Below are 27,023 nucleotides of genomic sequence, written 5' to 3' on the forward strand. Positions count from 1 at the left end.
CCACTCCAGCTTGCTCTGACCTATCTACATACATCGGAAACGCATCTCTGGCTACATTAGTGCCATAGCAAGCTGTTGGCAGAAGGGTCCGCTTCCACAGGTACCAAAGTGCATTGTTTTCAACCATTCTGACCCTTCCCTCAGCTCACTGAAGGCTGAAAGCACATGCTTCCCACAGAAGGAAAGCAGTGCAAGTGAGCACTGAGGTGTCAGGGGGCCAGGGCTGGGCCCTTCTGCAGTAGCTAGCTCTTAAACCTGTTTAGCTGTATGGGACCACACCATCAACTATTCATTTCAGTGATGGACTCTAGAGAAAATCAAAACGCTAATAGAAAAATACCCTAAATCCTGCTCCATAAAACAACAAAACTATTTTTTTGTCTAAAGAAAATCTGACAGTGGCCAAAACATCCTTTGCTGGCATTGACAAGAGGTATCATATAGCCCCAGTGAAGCAAACAGGAGGTTTACTACAGGCTTTAAGGGTTACATGTCTTTAAGGATTTTCTCTTTGTGTGCATGTTACAGTAGGTGTGGACTAGCAGCCAACATGTTCCCACATACTGAACACAGGAGTAAATTATGTTAGTCTCATGTGTTATTGTTACAAAAGGTTTCTGTTTCTTGAATACACAATGTGCCATAAAAAAAGAAAAAAGCAACAAATAGGCTTTGGAAGCAGAATGATTTCTACACTCGCATGTACCTTAGGCATTAGACATACAACCCATGAGAAATCAAGATGGAAGTCTCAAAGTCAAAATCCTTTGCTGCATACAGGAGAATAACAGACCTGAGAGCAGCATGACACACAGTAAAAAAAATCTGTTCCCAAAGGCAGTGGATGTCATGGGGAATGCATGTCTGGTTGCCTGCCCTGACCTCCTGTCCCCTCTTCTCCTACTGCCTTCTAACACGTTACACTTATGCTGGTTCCCGACAGGTATAACAGCCACAGTTTCACACACGTGCACACACACACTTCCCAAATCTTAACATTTAAACATTTATCTGGATAACGGAACAAAATGGCCTGGCTTGTAGGAGTACTGAGCCCTCAGCAGCCATTCAACTCAATCAGTAGGGCACGATTGTTGGTCACCGGGCATGTCCAGGGAAAAAATACACATAAAGAAAAAACAAAAAAAATTGGTCTATATTGGCTGCTTTAGAAACAGTAGGTCAGTCATTCCAAAGGATGCCACCACAGCACATCACCTTCTCCCCAGCTTTCAATACTTTTAGTACTAGTGTAGTCAGGAGTGTATCTTTCAGTGCTGATACACTCCTGACTACACTATAGAGTACAAAACAAAAGTCATGTTTGGAATAATCATTAAAGCAAAACCAACAGAAGATATCCTACAAAAATTAGGGGTGGGGGGAATGGAGAAGGGATGGCATCACTACACAGTCTTCTCCTGTCAGCTAAGGCTATGGACATGTGAGGCTGAACTTCTGACAGTCAGAAAAGCCTTTGCAAGAAACTTCTGGTTGCCTTGAACAAGACTATTCAATAGGGGCTAATTAGTGGAATAATTATTTATTTTTTTTTTAATCACCTGATGCACGTTCAAGTCAAACTCATATTCTGAAGTAATATTTCAGAATGGTTCATGCAGAGGTTCCTGCAAGGACTGAAAGCTGATTAAATGGACATAAACAAGCTTTAAGGACAACTGACAATCTGTTGAGTAGAGTTGGAGGTGTTTACTGGGAGCCTACAGGGAATTACACTAGGTTCTGCCTTATTGAATAATTTCATTAATAATTTGGATAAAGGAGGGAAAATGTGCAAAAAGGCACACTAATCTGAATCACAAATATTAGATTGGGAGCAATTATGAACATCATGGAATGAACTGAAAGAACACAAGGTGCCCTAGAAGTGTTTGAAATACATCCAAGAAATTAGAAACAAGATTCATCCCAGAATAAGACAATCTGGAGGAAAATAAACAAACACACAGACATTTAATGATTTGATGGGTGCCTCAGGGAAAGCAGAAACTTCCTAAAAGCAACCTTTGCAATTATTTTCTTCAATTTTGTCTGAAATTAGGAATAAAACGTAAAGCCCCCATGAGGGTCTGTGGAGTTGTGATAGACAGGGGATTCCAGTTAGATGGAGATTCCTGCTGGGAACTTGTGAATCAGTGCCTTAAGTAGCCTCAGTGGTTTCACTAACACTTCTGCAACATCTTGACCAAAAAAGAAAAAGTATTACAATAGGTCTTAATCACCCACGAGTACTGAAAGCTGTCTGGGAAAGAAGCGAAGAAAAATGATTCCACAGCACTTGAAGCAGTATAGAAAAAGCCAACACTATCCGGACTGTTGATAGTCCAGATGGCACCTATTTAACCAAGGACTTGTCTAATCAGGAACAACCCTCCATGATGATAATCCTGTAGCTGGTTTTTACATCTTATTTTGATTTTAACTTGACATTTTGACTTAGTCCTGACTTGACATTGAATTGGGATTTTGAACTGAAAATAGCAGATTATTTTAATTTTGAAACAAATTAGCTATTGCAAACTGATCTCACAGATCAATGCTTTAAACAGCCAATTCTTAGCACATTGATAGTCTGGTATTAACATGTGCCAATTAACAGAATAGCTGAACTCCTCATGAGCAGCACAGATCTGTCAGTCCAACAGCCTACCAGGACTGAAAGGAGCCGGCTACAAGGTCACAAACACCTGCCACACAGCTTTCCTGGCTCTGCAGCTCACAAATCTTGTATTTCTTTTATCACTAAAGGATTCTGATGATCCACCAAGACCACGTTCAACTCACAAACCTTATAAGAAATAAACTAAAAATACAAGCAAGCAAACAAAACCACCTCCCAGGACAGTGAATTAACAGAGAAGGGAAGAGACTAGTAGGCATCCAAAGCTGGCTTCAGAAAGGAGCTGACACCACCAATTCGGAAACAGTAGTGGGGGAGCAAGTAAGGTAGTCCTATCTTTCAGTGGGCTGGGAGAGAGAAGGCTCTGTGAAGACCTTATAGTAGCCTTCCAGCAACTAAAGGGAGCCTGCAAGAATGTAGGAGAGGGACTTTTTACAAGGGCATGTAGTGATAGGACAAGGTGGAATGGCTTTAACCTGAAAGGGGGTAGATTTAGATTAGATATTAGGAAGAAATTTTTCACTATGAGGGTGGTGAGACACTGGAACAGGTTTGCCCAGAGAAACTGTGGCTGCCCCATCCCTGGCAGTGTTCAAGACCAGGCTGGACAGGGCTTTGAGCAACCTGGTCTAGTGGAAGGTGTCCCTGCCCGTGGCAGGGGGTTGGAACTGGATGAGCTTTAAGGTCCCTCCCAACCAAAACCGTTCTGTGACTGTATGATTTACTACAGGGATTGCTCAACGTGCTCTCCATGACTCTCCTAAATACCCATGAATGCTGAACACAGGCATGTTTATGTGATTCTCATTCTCTTGCATAGATCATATTTTTAGATGAATGAAGGCTTATATAGTCAGCTCTTGACTGCACTTTTTTTTTTGTAAGGGTTTTTTTTTCCCCCGTTATTTCTTCTGTGAAGTCGTACACAGTTTCATGATGTCTAAATATTCCCAGAGCTTCTTCTAAATAGGTCACTTGAGCCATAATTTGCCTGATGTTATTTTATCGCATAAGCATGGGAAAGCTTTGTGGTATAGGCTGCTCTTTCGTCCTGCCTATGCCCTCCGATAGTCTAGTTTTTCATTATTTCTTACTAATAAAATGTATCTCTCACCTGGAGTTTCCTTACAGTTAAATGAAAGAGAAAAGAGAACACTTTATAGAGTAAGACTTTTGCAGCATTGGCAACAGTACCTACAATAGCTTTCTGCACCTACAGCTTTTTTGACCAAAATAAGATTATTTGGATCAGCAAAGATTGAATAAGGATTACACAGGATTGCGTTTCTACCATAGTGAAGCTAATGCAAATGAGAAGAAATGGTGCTGGTCCTATAGTAACAATATTTTTGATAGATAAATTCTGATCAAGACCTCCATAGGCTAGAAAAGATTTTCAAAGCTACTTAGGGAACTGCAACATCCAGACTGAGCCATCTACACTTTTTAAGCAGCCTCTGCATTTCCAGAAGCTGGAGCACAGACATAAAGACATGAATGACCATGTGTTTCCCATGGATGCTGAGTCTCCTACTCAGTCAGCCGAATTCACACACATTACAAGGACCACAGTGACTTATTTTCATTACTTCATTTGGGAGGAACTACTTTTACTCTATTCCATTTTGGTTCATTATACCACATCCCTCATCGTGGTCTCTGAGCATTTTCCAATGAGACATAAACAAATCACTAACGAGTATGTCATGTGGCTGCCTCTCCCATTTCATTTCCCAAAGGCCATGTTTTCTCCATTTATCCTGTACTTCAGCATAGCTTACTATACACATTAAATGGAAGGCTTCATGAAACTTATCTATTTGTACGTAACAATTTATCCCACAACGAGCCTATAGAAGTCTCATCAGCCATCTGGTATTTTTATTTCTCCAGGCTGAGAAAGCAATCATGGCTAATCCTCCTGCGAACTATGGAAGTCAGGTTTTATTTCTCACTTTTCTGTACCAATAACTCTTTACACTCTGAAGTAGGCCAAAGACCCTAAAAATCTGTGTACTCCTCAACTCTTACAGGACCCTAATGCTAGGTGACTGCCAGAGCAAATGTAGTTCCAGTCCAGAAGAACAAAATTCTCAGGGTATCTGGTGAAAGATCAGATATGCTGTATGAGAATAATTCTTTGCTGAACCCTACAACTGATACATGTGCATGTACTGAATTTCCACAGACCCAGTGGGAATTCTGTGATGTGTTTTAGCACACGAAAATTGAAGTGGACATGTTTTTCAGAATGCAGGTATCTGGAACAAAAGATGATGTTTCACAAGAAGCTTTTCAGCTAAGGTGCCGCCTTAGGTGATCCTTGCTCCCTGGCACCACCCCCAACCTTGTGCCAGCCCAAGTCCTTGTGGGACCAGCACAGCAACTTGGGTGAGGGAACTGAACCACCTAGAGTACAACTCCTGTTTTGCTAAGTTATTTTTCAACCAGACGGGTCACACTAGCTCAGCACAGAGTAACAAATACCTGGTGAGAGCAGCTATTGAAGTCAGCATAAGCAGTTCTGCTGCTAAATGTCTAATTAACTAATTGCTGCTGAAAGGTTAACGATCAAAATCTTTACTTCTTAATTATGTTTTGCTTGCTTGAAAGATAATGAACGCAAATCCTGAAAACTACTTCAAGGCTAAAAAGAAATTGGTCGTCTTCTTTCCAAAGTACATTAAGATGAAGCCTAATTTCAGTAACCTACAGATACAGTTTAATAGAGAAAATTGAAACTTTACTATATGTACATTTCTTGGTAAATATATGAGTAAATTAAAAAAAACCCCTGAGAGTCCTACTGCAGAACACTACCACTGCGCCATCCCTGGAGACATTCAAGGCCAGGCTGGATGTAGTTCTGGGCAACCTGACCTAGTTGAAGATGTCCCTGACCATTGTAGGGTGCTGGACTAGATGACCTTTGAAGGTCCCTTCCAACCCAAACCATTCTATGATTCTTTGATTCTAGGAGTAGCACTGACATAAACTGGTAACTGGGGCCAGGCTATATTTAGCATTTCTGTGTTTTGGCTGGTTTTTTTTTCCTCGTTTAAACATCAACATCTACATAATCACTCACCTAGTCTGGTAGGACCTTGCTCCCTTTGTTGAATTGATTGCACCATATCTACAAGCTTTTTAGTCTCTTGAGGCACATTCCATGAAATTTCTAGATTATTTTCCCTGGCATATTGGAGAACTGACACATGAATTGAAGTATTGCCTGAAACAGAAAGAAAAACAATACACATATTAAGCAGTGCATATGAATGTCTTAAAATAAATAAAAAGGATACACTATGGTTGTGTTTTGCATTAAGCACAACTAGGTAGCGATTTTCCATAAGAGTGTGAACGCTGCAGTTTCAATCAGAAGATCAAAACTGAATTATTCCCAGATGAAAAAAAATATGCAAGTACTGCTGGAAACAGTTTGTTTTCTGTCAGAAATTAGCATGTGGTATTTTACCTCAGATCAATTTGACCATGACTGGAGAATTTAAATTTATTGATCTCCAAATATTATTCCTTTTCCATTTTAAAATTGTCCTTTTTTTATGTGCACTTTTTTTATGTGCACATTGTTTTGCAAGAGCAGCAGTTTGATGCCCCATTTGCCTGATGAGCCAAGCTCCCCAGATGACTGCACTTCATGCAAATTTCCCTCTGTCACACATCACTTGAGTGACATGCATCAGGCTGCAGCATGGGACATTGTTTGCCCAGGGAGCATGACCTGCAAAGGGGAATAAAGAGAAATTCCAAGTTCTCCTATTCTCTGACATCCTGTTTATACATTATGTAAGAAGTATTAATAAATCTATTAACAGAGGGTTGATATTGATAGTTAATAAATATCAGACTTGCAGAACTGAACTGGACAATACACTGTTTATAATGATCAGCTGTACCTCTCTTCAAGGTTTTTGAAGGACTTCCACTGTGTACTGAAGATATGTACATAGCATATTATTCTTAATCAATGCTTTGTAAAGCATTTATGAATTAAGTTAATAATAATTGTGATTTCACGTACCGAAATGTTGCAGCCCTATATTAATCTGAATATTGCCTACTGATTACATGTTAAAATTTTTGCAGTCATCTTAAAGATTTTAAAATCAAGGCTGTAGTGAGGAATCATTTCATAGCTACATTATTATTATGCTGTTGTTAATGATGTAACATTTGTTATTACAGGCTTCAAAGATAAGGAAAACAGGCTAAACCAAATTGTCTTGGTTTATTGTTTAGTTTGTGTTTATTTCACTTGACTTGAAAAAGTACAATTCTGGTCAAAAAATCCAGGTTTGTTAAAACAAATGCTACCAGAAAAACACAGGATCCTGTGCAGCACCTGCTCTGTGGATGGACCTGGTGCAAGGGCACACGATGTGCTAACTTACTACATGTGCCACATGGTCCCTTCATGTATGTGCAGGATATATAGCATCCTGCCAGGGTGGCTGCGCTGATAATAGCTGTGCTGAATGACCTAACTAAAGGTGTACATCCCATCGTACATACTCTGCAAGCAAGTCTAGCACTCCCACAAAGTGTCTGTCATCCAATATAAGTCAACAAATAAATCTCAAAAAGTCATTTCCAGAATCCAAGGTTAGCCAAAAAGGGCTGGTCAGAACCAGAAATGTCAGTTCTAAAGACTAAAACCTTGCAGTGGGACCAAGCCTGAATGAAAAATCCTCTGAAATATCCATTTTAACCTAAACCAGAACTGAACTTGAACTATTATTCTCAATTGCGTCAAACCTAATCCAGAAGTGAACCAAAACCAACCACAAATTTTTGCTTTTCTGCCACAGAAAATGGTTCAGCTAAATCTCCATCTTGTGACAAGGACCTCTTTGCCTGTTTGGCACACACACTTCTTATGTCCAGTACAGTATAAAGGGAAGTGCTTGTAAAAGCTGCTGTCTGAGCTATTTCTTGTTACACAATTTCCTGAATTAGATATCAAACCTCTATTCATCTGAACCAGAACAGCTTGGTTTAGGAGGAAACTGAACTGTATCCAAACCAAAAGCTTTACCAGCCTGATTTCCCCAATAATTTTTTCTTTTTTTTTTTTTCCTTTTTTTTTTTTTTTTTTTTTGAGGAATTGGAAGGAGTCATTTAAAAATAAAAAAGTTCAGAAAACTGATACTGAGTAGCTGGTTTGTCGTGTAGAAGCAAAAGAATACAAAATGTCTTCATGTGTTCAAGTTAAAAGACAGATACATACTGATCTCAACACTTTCAATAAATGCACGTATAAAGTTTTTCATTTCCTCAAACTCTGACGCTCCAATATTGGAACTTCCATCCAGAAGAAACATGACATCCATTGGTTTGTTGCACAACTCTGAAGAGGAGGAGGAAGAAAAAAAATATTACTTATACAAAATAACCACAAGTAGCATCTGCTAATCTATTAGTAGGAGCAGAAAGAGCAGAAAGAGCATTTTGGGAAAACAAAGCAAATAATGACCAATTGAAACAATAAGTGATGCCCCTTCAGTGAAAACTTTGCGATTTATATTCAGTGGGATGCATAGGTATTTCAACTCCTGCTTTTCTAATAATGCTATTTTACTCTCAGGGGACTAAAACAAAAACAACAGGAAAAAGAAACTAAAACAAAACAACAATCCAACAGCAGCAACAACAACAAAACCCCAACAACAAACAAACCAAACAAAACCACAAAATACCACCAACCCCCAAATCTCCCCCCCTCCCCAAAAAAAAGGAAACTAACACAAAAACAATGAAGTCTTGAGGAAAGAGGAAGTATAATTTTAACTTGCTTGAGACACACAGATAAGAATAACCTTTTTTCTTCTGTCACTCTCCAACCTATCTGAAAGCTACTGTTCTTTACTGACAAATGGAGTCAAAGACTTCTAAGCTTACAGAAGGCTGGCTGCAGGTACTGCTGAACTGGGGCAGCATCCTCAGCCTCCACTGAAGATTAATAGTCCATCCTTGGCATTTGGACAAGAAGGTATCAAATGAGATATGGGAAACCTTCACGTTTCAGTGATGTGAGGCGGAAGTGGAAGAGACGGGACAGAGGAAAGAGGAAATTACACAGAAAATACATCTAAACTTTACCTGGAAGGTCTGTCCAAACTTTACGAGAGCAGCATGACTGCAGCACTAATTCAGGTGCTTCTTCAATAAGTGTGTTATAACTATGCAAGATAATCGGGTTATTAGGCTGACTGATCTTTCTGAGCTCTTGGATATTTGCATTGGGGATTATGCCTATGGGAATAACATTTATGCTCCCAGGAGGTCGTGTGATAACATCAGTGGAAGGACTGGATGACACCATATATACTAAGTGAGGAACATCTTGCCTGCCTCCATTCACTGCTGTAAATGTGTGTTTGGAAATATAATCAAGGGCATTCCCAGTGTTGGTAGCCTTCCCTCCTTGGTAGGGTATGCTCCTCACCTTCTCAAGAATGCTTTCTTTTGACTGTATTTCCCTAAAGGAATACTCCAGAGTGACAGACTCTGAATACTGCATGACTGTAACATGAATATCTTCTTGACCAACATTCATTTCTCTGATCACCTTCTCAAGGAACTTCTTGACAATATTGAAATTTTCCTCCCCTACATTGTCAGACCCTTCCACAATAAAAGCAATGTCCAGCCTTTTGCGAGTGGGCCTTTCTGAAAGGGGTGGTGGTGCTGTGAGTTCCCAAGGGGAAAATAAGACACTGGATATGGGTGGAGTGGATGTAGCCTGCAACAGAGAACTTTCTTCGGGTCCAAGATCACACAGACGATCAATGAGGAGATCCCTATTATCCATTAGCTCTAACACGTTGTTCAGTAGGAAGGCTCTATTATCTGGTGACTGCTTTTCAATGAACCTGATTTGCTCCACGCTAACATACGGTCCAATCCCTACAGGTATTACTGTGATTTTTTTATCCTTCAAAACTGGGAGGATGCTGCGGAGTTTTCCTGAAGACTTGCTTGCTATAAATAGCACTGCAATTCTGGCAGCGTTGGTCCTTTCTGCTTTTCCAAATACATGAAACACGGTGTATTTAAGGACTTCAGCAGCATTCGATGCTTCATCACCTGTGTATTTTATGTTTTGAACAATTTTTCTCATCTGGGACTGTGATTTGATATCTTTAAGGCCAAGATAAATTGTGGGGCCAACCCTGTACACTAGAATTGACACCCGGATTTTCTTTTGGGAGATGTGGAGTTTCTTCATCATGCCAGTTATGAAAGTCTTCAGCTGTTCAAAGTCCTCCTCTGACAATTTATTGGAGCCATCCACTAGGAAGGCCAAGTCCATCATCTTGCTGCAAGAGTATTCACTGGGTGGCAGTTCAATGTCCTCATCTGGAGCAGGTGTTGTCAGTGTTACGGTGTCCTCCACTGGCTCACAGGACACACAGGTTAAGTTCTTCCCTTCACACAGACTACAAAAATCAACAAATTTAACTGTAAAAAATCAATGCTTATAATAACACATCACCCACATATAATGAAAGAATGTGCATACAGAAACAGTTAAATATCTCAAAACACAACAAAACCAAATGAATGTGAATGATTTTTTTTTCCCTTTCCCTTTTTCCCTTTTTTTCTCTTTCCCCACAGCTCCCAACACGGTATTGTACAGCTAAATCCTACATGTTCATGTATGCTTGTTGAGATCCAGGAAACATATGACAAACTATGATGTGTTTGTCAGAGGAAACTCTCATTCCTATAGCCTTTGGCAGAATAGGTATAATCTGTGTCTGGAAATTGCCTAGAAATCCACTGAGCTTCGGCAACATGCCACTGGTAGACTGAACTGGCAGATCTGGTTTGCTTCACAAGGAAGCAAAACATGAGGCAAACTGGAGGCAGCTAACACAAAGTAAACTCCTGGAGTAGGAAAGATGCTTTTAGATGTTATATGATTTAGCAGACTCTGTAAGGACGCTAGGTTTACCTAGATTTTAACCCTACTGAAAATAACAAACAGCCTTTTGTCTACCTCTAAAGTGCTCTACATTCCTTTTCTTTTTCCTGACTTCATTTTGCTTTGAATAGAGCTTTGGCACATATTCATCCTCCATTTTTTTTATGTCTCCCTTATCTTCCTCTTATTTACTGTGTTCTGTTTTTCAGTCCCTTTTCTCATATTAAATGACATATTTCATCTATAGCTGTTATCTCTTTTATAGTCCTGTATCTTCCCTCACCATTTATACTCATATCCATTAGTACATTTTCCTCTTCCCCTTTCCATCTCAGCTCCCATTCTTCTTTTCCCCCATCTCTGCCTTTTCCACTATTTATCCTTCTGTACTGCCATGAGATTTTTCACCTCTGTCACCCTTCACCTTTTAGGAACTTGTTTGTAATTTGTCTCTTTCTATCTCTAGCAAAGCCTTAACACTTCTGCTTTTCTAATTCCTGGTTGCATGATTCTCTTTACTTCACTTGTCAGAGCAAAGAACATGACTGTAATTATGCAGAGGGTCAATACATTTTCCTTGTCTTACTGGACAGGCCAAGAAACAGAATAGGAAAAGTTTGTGAACGAGCAAGAACTAAAAAATGCTTGTTTTTAGTGCCAGAGAAACCCATGATGTACCACCTAAACAAGTCAATACTGGGAGAAGGTGCCATTTGCCAGGACAAGGCTTTACATGTGGCAGCTTAGTTTAAGTTCCCTTAGTTTAAGCACTGTGTTCTTTTCAAGCTGCTTTTAGTGCCTTCCTAATTGAAGAATGCACAACTACTTTTGGCATTAACATCTAGCAAACGAAGATTTATTATTTTAATCCTAATATGAATGACCCTCTTCTAGTTTCCAATTTCCTTTGGATATTTGCTATAAAATTCATTTTTGTGCAATATTTTCTATTGTTTGTACAGATGGTGTAGGCATCTAAATTAGGTGACAGCTATGCAAAAGGATGTTTCCCTAGTGAGGTAAGTTTTCCTAATGTTCTGAAATCGTTTGTGAGCAGCGGCCAGTGTATCAACATTTAAGATAAATTATTATTAAGGATTACAAAAATTAGGAAAGAGAGACTCATTTATGAAGACTTTTTTTTGACCTTTTGATGGATTTCAAGGCACTCTGTGTATACTGTTGAAAAAACATTATAAAAAATTAATTTATTAGCCTAACAGTCTCATGCCCTGGGTTTATAGCACAGACTTACGCTAGCCCCGGCAAGAGCCCAGGAATTCCATACCCAGTCACAGCTTCTGTACCTCTGTGAGGTTCAGAGCACTTGGAGCTAAGGTGATAGTCTGTGCTAATAGCTGCTGCAGTTTTACATCTCAGTTACTGTTAAATATGGTGAAATTACAAGACAGAAAACTCTCTTGCATTCACAGTGTTAGAAATTACTACCCATCATATATCCATCAAGGGTTTAGACATCCAGAGAATGACAAACTTTCAAATACTACAGGCCATGGCATAATATGCCATTGGGAAGTTTACATAATTAAAATCAGTCTCTGCCACATTGCAGCTGATGGTCCTCATCCTGCATGGTGCACAGCATTGCGCACCCTGCCATTAATTTCATCATATTTGGAAACGCATGCATGCAGGATATCGGGCCATGGGATATCATCTTAAAATCTTGGGGTAAATGGTTTTCCAATACTAGCACACAATTCCAACTGCTAAAAGTCTCAGCAAGTTCTAGACTGAGTGCACATTCAGATATTGCACTATATATACGATTTTTTTAGTACTGGCGGAAGGAAAGAGTCTGATGGCTTTACTGATGTTGAATCACACCTTACACAAAAAGAAGTGGAACATCTGAAGCCAGTAGGACCACCTACACATGGGGAAAAGCCTTTTTTGAAAGGAATTCATGAATTTCACTTGCTTAAATTCAGCTGACATCCTATAATCCCTACTGTCACTGAAAAACTTCATCTGCAGATTTTATGTGAAGGGATATTGACATAAAAGATGGCTTCCAAGCTTCATCTTCAATGGTGTATTTAAAGTTATATCCAAAATCTTATTCATGTGGATGTGCTTCATCTCTCTCCCTTCATCCTACTCAACAGCCATGCTATTTGACTGCATAAGATCATCATACCACGACTGACAGTGCTGTGGATCATCTCTGTTCAAAACTATTCTCCTTCCATGCAGGATCTTGACATCTCCAACTGCACACATGGGACATTCTTCTGGACTGACACAATCCAGGGACAGTTCATCAAGTATTTTCCCTGTTTCAAAATAGCACAGTAGTATAAAATATGTCAATTTTCATGAGTTGCAAAACTAATCATTGCATTTACCCTGCTATGATAAAAAACATAACAAGGCTTCTAAGTTGGGCTCAAATGCTCTGAATACTGTGCTTGTGTCACAGCCACTGCCAGCTTGACACAAAGAAGTATTTCCTTTCTTCATAACCACTTTTATTTACATATTGGAAGTACTTAACCCAGTGTATATCCTATGACAGCCAGTACCATACAGAAGGTGAATATATTTTTAGAACAAAGCATTGAAGATAACAGGAGAAATGGCATTTTCCTTTTTACGTGTCTATTATTTATTTCTCCCAGTACCCCCTACCTCCCTCTGATCAGAGATACCAGGGCCTAGAATACCTATTCTGGGTCTTAAAATACCTTCTTTCTTTGCCTTCCTGTCTTCTCACTTTGCCTTTAGGAGCTATTTATTCACCTGAGTTTTCACTCTCCTTTTGGATCTTGCTTATCTATCACTCTTTCCTTTAATGTCTGTCTTCTCTATCCCTGCCCCATATTTCTCATACTTTTCCCATTTCTACAAGACAGTTGTTGGGAACAGTTATGCTGAAAGATCAGACTCTCAGGAGGATGGCTGCTGGGCACTCTCAGGAGCATCAGAGCCTTGGGGGTAGAAAGCAGGTCAAGGCAATGGGTTTCCCCCACTACAGCAGTTGCTCTGAAGCAGGGCATTTTATGAGTGTTCAGCACAAATTCATACCCTACTTTAAGTACATAGTCAACAATCTCTGTTGTTACGCAGCTCCTAAATTCCTTTCTTACCACCTTGTTCCCATCCTCTCTTGTTCTTTCCGGCAGTGTTTCTTTCTCTTCCTCTAGGCACCATTTCACACCCTCCACATACTGTATTCATTTCACAAACTAAAACCAGGATGCCTAACTACCTTCCTCCTTGTGGAGTAAGACATTGTGGTGAAAACATATCAGTAAGCCTGTCAAGGAATTAACTGCTACATGCAAGTCTTTTGCAATGTCCAGCCTTACAAATCTATGAATATTTCTGGACTGCAATACTTTCATGCAATAGGAAGACTTCGGGGGTTAAAAAACCCCTACCACAACAAAACTTTACAGCAATACCTACAAGTACCAAGAGCATAGCAGCAACAGGTAAGTAGCTGCATAAAGCTAAAGATGGACTTACCTGCAGGACAGCGTACATGACATCCTTCCACACACTGCAGAGGGCACTCCAAAGGCTGTGGGTGCTGGCATGTTATAGGACAAGCAGGTCCACAGCTATTGTATCGCCATTCACATTGATAATCTAATTCTTGTTTATTCAGGTCCTCACAGCTTTGTGCTATGCAATGAAAGAATCAGAGGCAAAAAAAAATCAAATCAGAGTGTATTCACTATGCCCCTCAGAACTATGACAGCACTCGGTGTAAAGTGGGCCACATGTACATAGAAAAAGAAAGATCTCCACCTTTGAACAAGAATATGTTTTTTACCACATCATCATCTCTTTTTCACATAGTAAAATACTAGCTCTAGACCACACATTTTGGTTTTGATAAAAACACTTGCAAAAAACAAGCTTTAAGCTTCAAATTTGTGTGTGTTATTTTTTATATATATATATTACAGAAACATTTTCTTTCTCTAGATTTGTTTGTACCACAGACTATTATCTCTCCTAATTGAGGGAATGATTTGGTTTTTCCAGGTACGGCTCTGAACACAAACAGAAAAGGCGTGAGCTGCTAACCCAATCCCATAAAAGTGAACTTCTCTGAATATCAGTGGGAGCAGAGCTGGATGACAACAGTCTGTCTGAGCCAACAGCTTACTAATTAAAAGCTTGAACCTTTTCACCCAATTCTTCCTCATTTACCCTGTACTTACGGCACACAGCTGGTGATCTCCAGTGGACAGCAACACCTTTTTGTGCACAGACATGTGCATAGGCTGCTATAGTGTCACAGAAGCAAGCACAGTCCCCAACAGATTCACAAGCACAAGTGTCATACATGCAAATATCTATGTAGGGCTCAGGATTCACCTATGAAAGAGAAACACAGGGTCAGTACCCTCAGTGATTCCTTAATCTCCTTCTTGTAGACACATTTTACCATTCAGATGGTTTGGCTGCTCCATTTGCCAAGAGCTGATGTGCCACATAAACCAGATCTTTCAACTGATGTCAGCAAGGACTCAAAGACATAACTGGGTTATGTTCTTAAAATTGCTAAAGACACTGCAGTTTATTGTCCCTTCATATTCCCCATATGGAGTAACTTCATATGTTTCTGGGCCCTGTCCCCATACCCTCTTGTGCAGCAGATTAGGTAGAATGAAGTCTGAATGGCATTACATTAGCTCAGATCCCTCTCCCCTCAAACCTCAACTTTTGTGCTTGACTTCATGTGACAGTCTGTAGGCTTTAGAGTAAAATTTCCCTCAAGCAAAAGTTATTCTATAGCTTACTACTAGGTGATATCCTGCATTTTCCCTTGAAGCATCAGCTACAGGACAGGGTCAGAGATGAGAATGCCAATTAGTTGGCCTCCTCCAAGTCCTGTATGCTGTCAGCACAACCATACTTTTCCCCTCAGCTGTAATCAGTGTCAGCACAGATCATTGCAGATTGAAGAATGTGAAACACATGACAGAATACTCACAAGTTTTTTGCATTCTTCAAAGAGGTCCCCAGACAAAATGCTGCATGATGTTTCTACCATCACCTGCTTCACTATGTTTCCATCACACAGTGGAGACATCAAAGTCTGCTCCCGGCTGGGCTTAAAATTGTAAGAAAAAGTACACAGTGCATTAGCCTTGCCTTCAGGACTCTTCAAATTGAAGTAAAGAGACTCGCTAGCACTAGACATTTTTCATGACAAAGGAAATCATTTCCCTGAGAACGTTTCAACCTGTTGTATGACACGCACAAATCCTGCCATGGCAGAACATAGAATTGAGCAGGTCACCTCCTACGTTTTCTCCAGCTCTTACTTGTACACTGCAGTTTTAACATAGACATTTTGATGACAGGAAGTGCCACTGAAAAATAATCATTCACAGCTCTACAGAAGGCCCACGAGGCTCACAAATACAATCAGTCTTCAGCAGACAATACCCAAGGCCAGTGCCAAATAAGAATGGCTTAGTAGTCTCCTCCTCTCCCATTTATCTACTAACAAGAAGCACTAGTATTGACATGGCATGTATCACAGAGACAGTCTGCCGGTTCTGTCTTGTGCCTATTACACTAAAATAAGCTGTTCCCTCTCAGTCTTACCGTATCAATCCTCATTATTGCTACTTCTTCTGTGCTCCAATCAAGTCATATCAAAAAAAGTGACGTTTAGCAAGATAATACTGTGACTAGTTAAAGTACTCCAAAATATTTCAGGTGATCAAAAATAAATGCTTCATTTTATTTTCTGATAATTTAAATCTTGTAAAGAAAGATCTAAAAAAGGCCTTTTCCCTCATCCCCTGAAAATTTAGATGAATTTTCAAGAGAAAGTTTTCAGCCTTAACGCATCATCTGAACGAAATGCTTCATTTTACAAATGTCAAAACAAGTTGTCTTTAAGTCGTTTCCTCTCACTTTTTGGTTTGGAAATACTTTTGGCCATAATTATTTGCCAGTCAAGACAAATTTATTATTCAATTTTATTCTTTCAAAACTCTGTATTTGGAAAAGAGGAAAATAGCAATAAGGTCTTGCATCCCCTCCTGTATCTTGTTTTTTCTGTTCAAGCATCTCCAACCTAAAAATAATAACTGAATGCTCTTCAAAAAAGACTGAGAAGCATATAGAAAGAAATTAACCTGCAATTCAGTTGTTCATAAATGGGCAGAATAAGATTTGAGATATTGAAGTTTGGATAGGGAAATAAGAAATTTTTATCTGAACTCCCATCTGAAAATTACAGCTGGTTTTTTTTCAGATTAAGCTCTAAAATGAGATTTCCAGTTATACCTGGATTTCAACCATCTGGGCTGGCAAACTCTGTGAACACCCTCTATTGTACAGATTTAAAATTCATCTGAAGCCAGGCAGCACAGAAGCCTTAAATAAGTTAATTATCTTTTATCAGATTTCAAGAAATAATATTATTTGGCAAAAAGATGGTGGAAGGGGTTCATTTCTATTTATTTTTATCCTTTCAAGCCTCTTTGTCTGCTCTTGAGTGATATTGTAACCCATATTAATTAGTTTTCACAGTTCATTCGCAATCACCTTTTCAACATCAGCACAGTAGGGATTAACTTTCCAAGAATTCCCAAAGTCAACTGGATCTACTTCAAGATGTTCATTGCTGCTGGTCAAATCATTGTTTTGGATTCCATCAAAATTTCCACACAGACCACACACTTGATCCTTGCAGGGAAAGAAACACAAAATACATAAATCTTACACATGTAGACTGGCTTAAGGTTTTGTTAAGAAGTCTTTTTAGCCCAGTGCTTTAATGGCACAAGGCTTAAAAACTGAAATATCCCTGACCTTGCCAAGTCCACTAAAATAGACATAGTCTCTCACAGAGAACATATAGCTCCTATTCCCATTCTGCTTAGCAGAAAGTAGGATCATACTGTCTCCAAGGTCTCCAGGAAGCAAGACGACAACTCTGATCAGTGGTGCCCATTGGAATATGTCCCTACAATCCCATTTTATTTCTGGAGATGACTACCCCATCACCATAACTAATAAATCTGGCTCCTTATATTGCTCTTGAATACAGATGAAATCACAAAAGGCATAATTCTAAAGAACCACAGCATTCATCCTTTCTGTCATAGCTCATCTCCAATGACCCAGAATTTACCCCTTACAGTTGAACTACTGGGAAAGTAAGCAACCCTTATGGTATTACGAAAGATAGCCTTCATTTTCAAGCAAGTGCCTAACATTCCATGGAAATCTATCAGCATGTCTGCATAAAAAAAAAAATGCTATTCCCCAGAGACAAAGTGTATTCTTTAGTGAGAATAAGAAGTAGTAAAGCAAAAACCACTTACTTTGAAATTGCCTTTTAAGATAACTGAGACTCCCATGGCCAGATCCCAGGCCACACTGATGCTTTTGCCCAGTAAAATGATGTAATAACGGCCAGACTTCATGACTTCTAAATCATTTTCATCTGTAGGAGGTACCTTGATGTTTACCTGAATAAGAAAAGCACATTGTGCTATCAACCGTGTCTCTAATTACTATTTCATATAGGTCACTTTCCCAGTGGGACACGTGTTAACATTGGTCAACAGCTACTTTCAAACATGCTGTTCTCCAGAGAACAGGTATTTCCCCTATACTATACAGATGTTCCAGAACACTTGCAAAACTGTAAGCAAGGTATTGCTAAAACACTGATTACAGGCTTGTCTCTACACTCTCCACTGCTATGGATAAATTATTGCCTTAAAAACAACACTTCTGAACAGAAAATTGGGAGACAAACACAATATTCCATTCTCATCACATTTCTCTAAGTTTGAATGTGGCAATGTCCCTTCTGCTCCCAGGGTATAACATACTCGCTGCAAATGCTGACACACAAAGCAATGACTGCTAAACAGAAGGAGGGCTGATAAAGAAGACCGGATATACCCAATTAATGATCAGTTTTAGTATTCAGTCAATGGCTCACTGAAAAATTATGTCTTATTTTTATTTCAGCGTTTTAGGAAACTAACGATTTTGTGCTCCTGAGGCAGGAAAAGACAAAAGGGCTGGCTAGGTTTAAGTGTAACGTGAACTGGGAGAATCACATGCACCAGTGGCCTCTGAAGGACCAGATCCTGATTCTGAAGGACTTTCTTCCCAAACAGCTACACCAATAGAAAAAATTCTGAGAGATTCCTTTCAGTGTCTCTTCATTTTTCCATCACTTTCACTTCCCCTGTGTGTCTCTTCCTCTTTCCATCTGGCTGCAAATTCACGGCCTCCAGTTCCTAAGAACTTAAGAGTTTAATTTAAAATGCTTACTTTCACACCATAATCCCCTTTAAATGGGAACTCTAATAGGATTATTAACTACATTTGGAGAGAAAGGTCTGGCATGGCTGTTACTTTAAGTACCATTAATTCATGAACTGAAAACTGCTTCATTGTGGAAGAGGCAGATGTAAACTTTCAATCAGCACAAATAGTGATTAAAGCAAGGGAGAAAGATGAGCCTACAAACCATTCACTCACTTCCTAGTTTAAGGGCAAAAGATTTCTTTTGTCCACTATTTTTTCTTGCTCCATTTAGTAAAAGCTCATTTCTCTTCACCTCTGGGTTATTATCAGAAAGCTTTATCTCCAAAGATGATAGTTCACATCCTCAAAGGATCTCCTAAAGAAGGCCTACAATGTCTTTAGGGAAGAATATGTTAAAAGATATTTTAGGAACTGGAAGCTTCTTCATATTCTCCTGTGCCCAAAGTATTAGTATCTTGTCACACTGGTTACTTAAATTCTCCATTAAGTAGTCTTTGTCTTTCCAAACTCAGGCAAAAAAAAAACCAGAGAAGGACAAAGCTGAGCTGGGAGGTTGACCTAACTTACAATATTTCTATATTTATGGAGGCTCTTTGCCCAACCATGAAGTCATAAACTTTTGACCTTGCAAACTGGCAGATCTATTTATTTCAGAAAAGCAAGAACTATTTAATGAGATTTTCCTTTTTTTTTAATGCAAGCCAGAAACATAACATGCAGATATTTCAACTAAGCCCCCATTTACTTAAAACTAGAAGCTGTTTTCAAAACAGTATCATCTTAAAACTTAAAATACACTTGAACTATCTTGTTTCAGAATATTTTAGTGGCAAAAAAGACTTGATTTTCCTGCTTGCTTCTTGTGGAAAAAGAGTGTTGGAAGTCATCACTGGGTGAGAAATTGCCTAAGAGTCTTCATATGAGTTGTTTTACCTTAATCTCTCCTTCAGTTGCTGTTATTTCTATGAAAACCTGCTCCACATATTATTACACTGAACCTTACCCTCTAGAAAGAAAGCTAAAAATTCAGTCAAGGTCATGTGGGCAGTCTTGTGATACAAGCCTAGCTCCTAGAAGGATATACTTTCTCAGGAACCAAACATCCTCTGTTGCTGAAATTGCAGGATGCCTCATCACCTGCTGTCTTTTCTGGCCCTTCTTTAGGTGTCCAAAATGAACCACAGCTTTTCTGAAAATCTGCCACCTAAAGAAGCTTTCAGACAAAGCCCGGCTATATGGAATGATCCCTGCACTACCATTCATCCTCACCCAGGTAGGGGATTATTTAGCAGTAGAAATAAAGAACTGGGCAACCAATATGTTCTCTGTTCGTTCCTCCAGCAACCAAAAGCCTACATGGATCATACACTGTCAAGATGCACTACACAGACACTAGTAATAATAGTCACATTTTACGTGTTCCTGTCAAGTATCAGTGGCACACAGAAATTGCAGGCAACTTTGCAGGCTAGCCCAAACCTGGTACAGCTTTGTCTGTGCACCCAAAACAAGGCAAATGTAGTGTGGTTTCACCTTGCACTGGGAACATTTTTGTAAATCTCTGGTCCAGATGCCAGTTCAGAACACAGTGCTTCTGAAAACTGAGCAACTGAAACACTATAATCCACTGTAGCTGTGTATTGTTTGAACACACAGTCAGTCTTAATTGCTACAGTGCTCAAGGCTTTGCCCTGTGGAAAGCTTGTTTCCTGCCGTGGAGGGACACGGGAGGTAGAAGTGATTCTTGGTCAATTCTTCATTGTCTGTTGGTAGGAAAGTGGAAAAAAAGAAGAATCCGTTCATCTGGATTTTCCATCTAACAATTTAACAGAGGAAAGGATAGTTAGTATTTGCTTCTGCAGCATCAGCTTGTTTAAGACATGACTTTTTTCCTGTGTGCTCAGTCCTTCAGATGGTTAAATTAGATCTGAAGTTTTACTAGTTATGGGACAGTCATTTCTTAGCTCTTCTTTGCACTTATGACAGCTTGAAATAGACGTAGACCTCCCATGTTTAGAAAGGGCATTCCTCACATGAGTTTGCACTGAACAGCGTTCTTAGCCGAGATATATTTGTTGGCATCAAGCAGAAATACCAAAATGGCATTATACCTCTGGGAGCAAAGTGGATAATCATAATTCTGCTAATCTGTTCATTTTATGATCAAGAACCACTGAGCATGACGCTATTCATGCTCATCTTACTAAACAACTTGAAATTATTTTCACCAAAAAAAAGGGGAAATAAAGAGAACAGAAGTGTACATACATTTCCATTAAGCAGCTCTATTTCCCCACTTCCATACAGAATGATAACCCTTTTGGTGCACTTTTCTCCAGTGAAGCCACAGCCTTCATTTGAAATGAGTATCCGGAATGTTCCAGAGACATCCTTGCAGAAATCCTACCAGACGAAAATAAATGAATGAGTCATTAAAGTGGAACTTTTGAGAAAACAAATACAGACCTACAGAGAAAAAGGAAGCCTCAAATAATACCCTGTGTAATCTGTGGCCAGTAGGATATGCACTGGCATGCCAACTGTTCCCATATTAACTTATTTTGTGCTTAGTGTTGGTATCCATGTGGTCCACCCCTCAAAGAATGAAGTACCCTCTGCCAGTGACACACACACGTACATGTTTTGCGGGGTATTTTTTGGCAGGGAGAATCCATCCTATTATAGTATCTGTGGTATTTTAAAGACATACAATGAGCACAGTGTACATCTTAATACATAGACATTAATTGATATAACAGTGAAAACAAGACTGCAGCTTTAATGATAAAATAAAAACATAAACTAGACTGTTAGGCTAGAAATAAGGTTACTACACAGTCTCAGGCAAAAAGTTTGATGCCCATGTTTTCCCACCTGTATATGAATAATAATTACAATAATGTCAATCTATTTATAAGTAGTTTAATGTACTGATTTTAACTCAAATATTTCTGAGATGCATGGAGAGTTAATACTACATTTATATGACAATTCATGATTCTCAGGACTTTTAGGTTTTTAAGTTGGGTTGGTTTTTTTTCAGTACACACCTTTTAAGAAAAAGACTATAGCTCTCTGCTTGTCACATGAGGAAAACAGATCTCAATTTCATTTTAAGTAGTTTTATAGTACTTTATGCTATTGCTTCCCACAAGACCTTTACACAGAGGTCTCACTAGTGTCAGAGCAATCATTCTTCTAAGGTAATCAAGCTGGCATCAAGGTGGGAGCATATTTCAAAGACCTAGCTAGAGACAGGTTGATCACACTTTCCTGACCAAGGAGAACTGCATGGAGGAATGTGCCTCATAGAATCATAGAATAGTAAGGGTTAGAAAGGACCTTAAGATCATCTAGTTCCAACCCCCCTGCCATGGGCAGGGACACCTCACTAAACCATGTCACCCAAGACTCTATCCAACCTGGCCTTGAACACTGCCAGGGATGGAGCATTCCCAACTTCCTTGGGCAACCCATTCCAGTGCCTTACAACCCTCACTGGAAAGAACTTCTTCCTCATATCTAATCTAAACTTCCCCTGTTTAAATTTAAACCCATTACCCCTTGTCCTATCACTACAGTCCCTAAGGAAGAGTCCCTCCCCAGCAACCTTGTAGGCCCCCTTCAGATACTGGAAGGCTGCTATGACGTCTCCACGCAGCCTTCTCTTCTCCAGGCTGAACAGCCCCAACTTTCTCAGCATGTCTTCCTACAGGAGGTTCTCCAGCCCCCTGATCATCCTTGTAGCCTCCTCTGGACTTGCTCCAACAGATCCATGTCCTTTTTGTGTTGAGGACACCAGAACTGTACACAATACTCCAAGTGAGGCCTCACGAGAGCAGAGCAGAGGGGCAGGATCACCTCCTTTGACCTGCTGGTCACGCTTCTTTTGATGCAGCCCAGGATACGGTTGGCTTTCTGGGCTGCAAGCGCACACTGCTGGCTCATGTTAAGCTTCTCATCAACCAACACCCCCAAGTCGTTCTTGGATTGCCCCAAGCCAGGTGTAGGACCTTGCACTTGGATTGGTTGAACTTCATGAGGTTGTCATTGGCCCACCTCACAAGTGTGTCAAGGTCCCTCTGGGTCTGTGGAGAAAATAGTAGCCCACCCAAGAAGCGTGTCACTTGTAACTGCAGAAGACTTTTGTTATCAATTAGCAGTGCATCCATCTAGTGTTAGACCAAGTTTTCAGATAAACCCATCTTCTGCACGCACATTTTTAAACGCACAATGATTTGTGCCTGTAGGTGAGATGTAATCTTATTTAACTCTAGGTTTCTGACTGCTCCCGCAAATCACAAATTGATGTTAGTGTGTTATGCCTCTATCTACCTCTTTTCTTTGCTGCAAAGAAAATGGATATTGCCAGTGTCAAACAGGCATGGAACAGGACAGTGACTTTGCTGAAGTGAAGAAGCAGAACCTGTGCCCTAGATGCATATAGGGAAGTTTCACAGAGAACTCCTTGTCTCACTCAGTTAGACAGTGAGCCATCACTACTGGATAAAGAGGCTAGTGGAGAGTGAGGAAAGATTGATTTATGGATACCTATAACCCCTTGTTAGAGATGAGATTCAGACAGCTCTTCTCTGTACCATGCTGTTATCATAGGATTCATGACTGTCAGCTAGACACATGACAACCTAACTCTTTTCTACAGAGCACAATGCACCTTTGAAGTCACTAATAAGCTTCTCTTTCCTCTACCATACATCTGGTTTAGCAATTAAGAATACTTTACTGTGATTTATCCAAAGGTTGGGCTTCTCTCCAGGTGTAAAACACCTTATATATTATCAGACAGCTTTGGGATTTGACATGTTCTTACCTGTACTAATACGTATTGACAGTTTCCTGGAAACTTGTATTTCAGTCCATCAAATGTCAAATAATGAGCTGTACCAATAACAGTGCAGGTGCCATCACATACGCTTTTGGTGCATTCCCACTTTCGACCACGGCACACACTGTAACAGAGAGAACAAGTCAGTGACGGTTATTATTATTTCCAATGTATGTAATAAGCAAGAGAGTGCAAGGTGCTTTACGCAAACTGAAAGAGCAAAAACTGATTCCTCCAGGAACTCATGATCTGAAGACTATCCAAAAGACACACAAGTGGTGATAAGCTACTATTTTGCCTTTTTCCTGGGCCTGGGCCAGAGAGTAACCAACTGTGGACCAAACAGGAGCACTGTTCTCCTGTGTCTTAACCCAGACACGGGCTGCAGCTCTGTGGGGAACCTCTGCAGTTGTCTGTGCTGCTGTCTGTCCTCAGGTATATCCCCAGTGGATCCTCTTTGTGTTTGGCCTTGACAAGTTACTCTTAGAAAGTTCCATGCCTGAGCAGCTGGAATCTTTCTCTAGATAGACTTCCATAACTACGTTACACTACCGTGCACCAGGTAACACTTTCATAAACATAAATTAGCATATGTTAACATTGGGTGCATAAGTCCAAATAATGTATTAAAATGTTAAGTGAATAAGGAATGTTCTTCCTTTTTTCTCACAAGCTGCATGTAGGAATACGTGCTTTTTGAACTTCCCTATTACAAAAAGACACCTGGACAGAGCCTGCTAGAATATTTTGTATTAGTATTTTATTTTGGGCATGCTACTCTGTTCTGAGTAACGCTTCAGAAAAACAGATTAATTACCCTCTAAAGACCATTACAGGTTAAATATGGAGTATAATGCCAGCAACCCTGGTTTTTTTATTTGCAGCACTGTCCATTTTTCCCTCATTAAAAGCCAAAATAGTAGTAAATTTAATATCCGGCTGATGCCATATGACATGTGCTTAGCCTACTGATCAACTTCTGGGACCAAGTAACCAGGACAGTAATTCAACCCAGTGGCTTTTGTTCTGATTATATACTGAAGCACAATACCACCCTTCTCCAAAGAGGTTTCTCTGCTCTTAAATTAAATTCACTCTTCATGATCGTATATCTGACCTAGCAATTGGAGACATTACCTCACAGTCTGCCAAGAAAACACACATAGATAGATACATTTCTTTTTCTGTACGTAGGTACGCATATACATACCCTCTGAGAAATGTCTTAGAGTGTGTTCCCTGAGGTCTCCTGTGGTGATCGAAACAGAACATCTGCCCTACAGAATTCAAGTTTGGCAACATGAAAATAGGACATACAAATACAAGATGTGACAAGCCTCCTGATCATGAAAGGAGATACAGCAGTAGCTGCCTGCCTGTACAGCTTGCAAGGGAGGTTGTCCAGGACACCTCCTAGACTTCCTAGAATATGCAAGAAAAGAAAAGGGGACATCTTGACAGGCAGAACAAAAGAAGATGCTGCCTTGTTTTCTCAGGGGAAGGGGAATTCTGAAGAGCAATCAGACACAGGGTTAAGGTCTTGATATCATTATATCCAGATTGCTGTAGCAGCTGTACTGCACTGTTATTATCATACAAAAACATGACAAAAAAGACAGTGTTTGGGGTTTCTTTTTTGTTTCACTCTTTTTGTACTCTTTTTGCCTTTTGTTTTATTTTCTTGTTCCTGTTTTTTGTTTGTAAAAAAAAATAAACAAACAAACAAAAAACCACGAGACACAAAACAAAACAAATCCCACATGGTGATCATCTTCTGAGAGGATATTCAAAATGCAGAGAAAGCCAATTCTCTTGCCTTTGTGTAACTCATCTGATTCCGGTGCAATTTTACCAGTGTAACACACAGAAGAAAAAATAGTAGGGTTCCTAGTCTTCGTGATGACACCAAACCAACCATATTCAACACCAATCATTATTAAATTTCTAAGAATTTCCAAGAACATTTGTATCCTTTCATTGTTGTGATGCATAATAATCTAAATCTTATATGGCACCCTGATAAATAAGGCTCAAGGAGGTAAATATGCTAAAATGAGGAATAGAGGGAAACTGAGAAATAAAGGTAAGAACAGACTTCAAGGCATCCATGCCATCCTCTTGCCCTTTCTCAGAGGTATCATGGAGAACCACAAGCCTTGCTACAGAAGCTGCAGGTATAGAAAGGGATCTTTCCCTTAGCATCCATGGGCTTTTGATCAGTGAATTAGATTAATTTGCTAACTATCAAGAAACTAAGCAAACAAAATAGAAAACAAGGTAAATTAAGCATAAAAAGGCATAAAATCTGTAATTAATTTTGGGGAGTTAGAATAGCATCTGACACCATACCTAATAATCTAATCTAATAATATTAATATCATCACCTAATAAGCAATATGTTGCTTGAGGTTGGAGAAACATTCATCTACTAAATGCTATAGGAATGCAGATGGACACCATCACTGCCCCAGGAATTTTCTAATTTAACTCTATAAGGGCAGGGAAAGAGAAATTCTATCCCTGCTTTACAGATATAAAGCTCAGGGATAAAAAAAAACCTGAAGAACTTACCCAAGATCAAATTGCCAACCAAAGAAAAACTGGGTACTGAACTGAGTTCTCCAGTAATGCCTTAATCCAAGCATAAATATTGTTTAATCTTGGTAACGCTTCACAGTATAACAAATATTGTGCAATGCATTTTCTTCAAAATGAAATTTCAGTAACATGAAACCAATTGCACCCTCTGCTATTAAATCTCTGCTAACAGGTAGAGCAACATCAAGATTTTGCATGTAACTGCACGGACAGGTTATAAAAGTATGTGCTGTAGCAAAAGTCAGATTAGCAAATTTCTGCCCTGTACTGCTTCACAAATGTTATTCCAAAATTTTCATTGAGATCTACAATGAATTCCCAATACATAGCATAACAAAAGTTTTGCCACTGGCTTAGACTTGGAGACATTCCACTGTTCATGAATTAGGGTCTCCCATATGTCAAGTCAAATGTAAACGCCAAATCTGACACCTCTGGCTCATATATTGCGTTTGCAGGTGTTCACATCTGGCTAAAGAACAAGTGAGAATGAGAACTCCTGCAACAGCAGTACAAAAAGAAAGAAAAAGAAAAAACAAAAGAAAAGGAAGATCTGACCTCCAAAATGCAGACTCTAAATTCTTATTAATTCTCAAAGCAATAGTAATTTCCTATATCACTTTCTAAATGACATTTGACTTCATATTTGCTGAGAACTATCATGAAACTTTTCAAAGTCACATAGTTCAAAAAAG

At 39.5% G+C, this 27,023-nt stretch overlaps 1 protein-coding gene across 1 annotated transcript in view; it reads right to left on the minus strand.

Moving 5' to 3' along the window:
* VWF (von Willebrand factor) overlaps positions 1 to 27,023 on the minus strand; it is a 134,842-nt gene that overhangs the window by 52,516 nt on the left and 55,303 nt on the right. The window contains exons 20-30 of the mRNA XM_030480334.1: positions 23,716 to 23,854; positions 21,153 to 21,287; positions 17,921 to 18,067; positions 17,139 to 17,279; positions 15,568 to 15,687; positions 14,792 to 14,948; positions 14,088 to 14,246; positions 12,757 to 12,892; positions 8,765 to 10,104; positions 7,893 to 8,012; positions 5,730 to 5,873 (exon numbers count right to left, since the gene is read on the minus strand). Coding sequence (XP_030336194.1) covers positions 5,730 to 5,873; positions 7,893 to 8,012; positions 8,765 to 10,104; positions 12,757 to 12,892; positions 14,088 to 14,246; positions 14,792 to 14,948; positions 15,568 to 15,687; positions 17,139 to 17,279; positions 17,921 to 18,067; positions 21,153 to 21,287; positions 23,716 to 23,854 — 2,738 coding nt within the window. The remainder of the gene's footprint in view (positions 1 to 5,729; positions 5,874 to 7,892; positions 8,013 to 8,764; positions 10,105 to 12,756; positions 12,893 to 14,087; positions 14,247 to 14,791; positions 14,949 to 15,567; positions 15,688 to 17,138; positions 17,280 to 17,920; positions 18,068 to 21,152; positions 21,288 to 23,715; positions 23,855 to 27,023) is intronic.

This window comes from Strigops habroptila, chromosome 3 (assembly GCF_004027225.2).
Source record: "Strigops habroptila isolate Jane chromosome 3, bStrHab1.2.pri, whole genome shotgun sequence".
Classification (NCBI taxonomy): Eukaryota; Metazoa; Chordata; class Aves; order Psittaciformes; family Psittacidae; genus Strigops; species Strigops habroptila.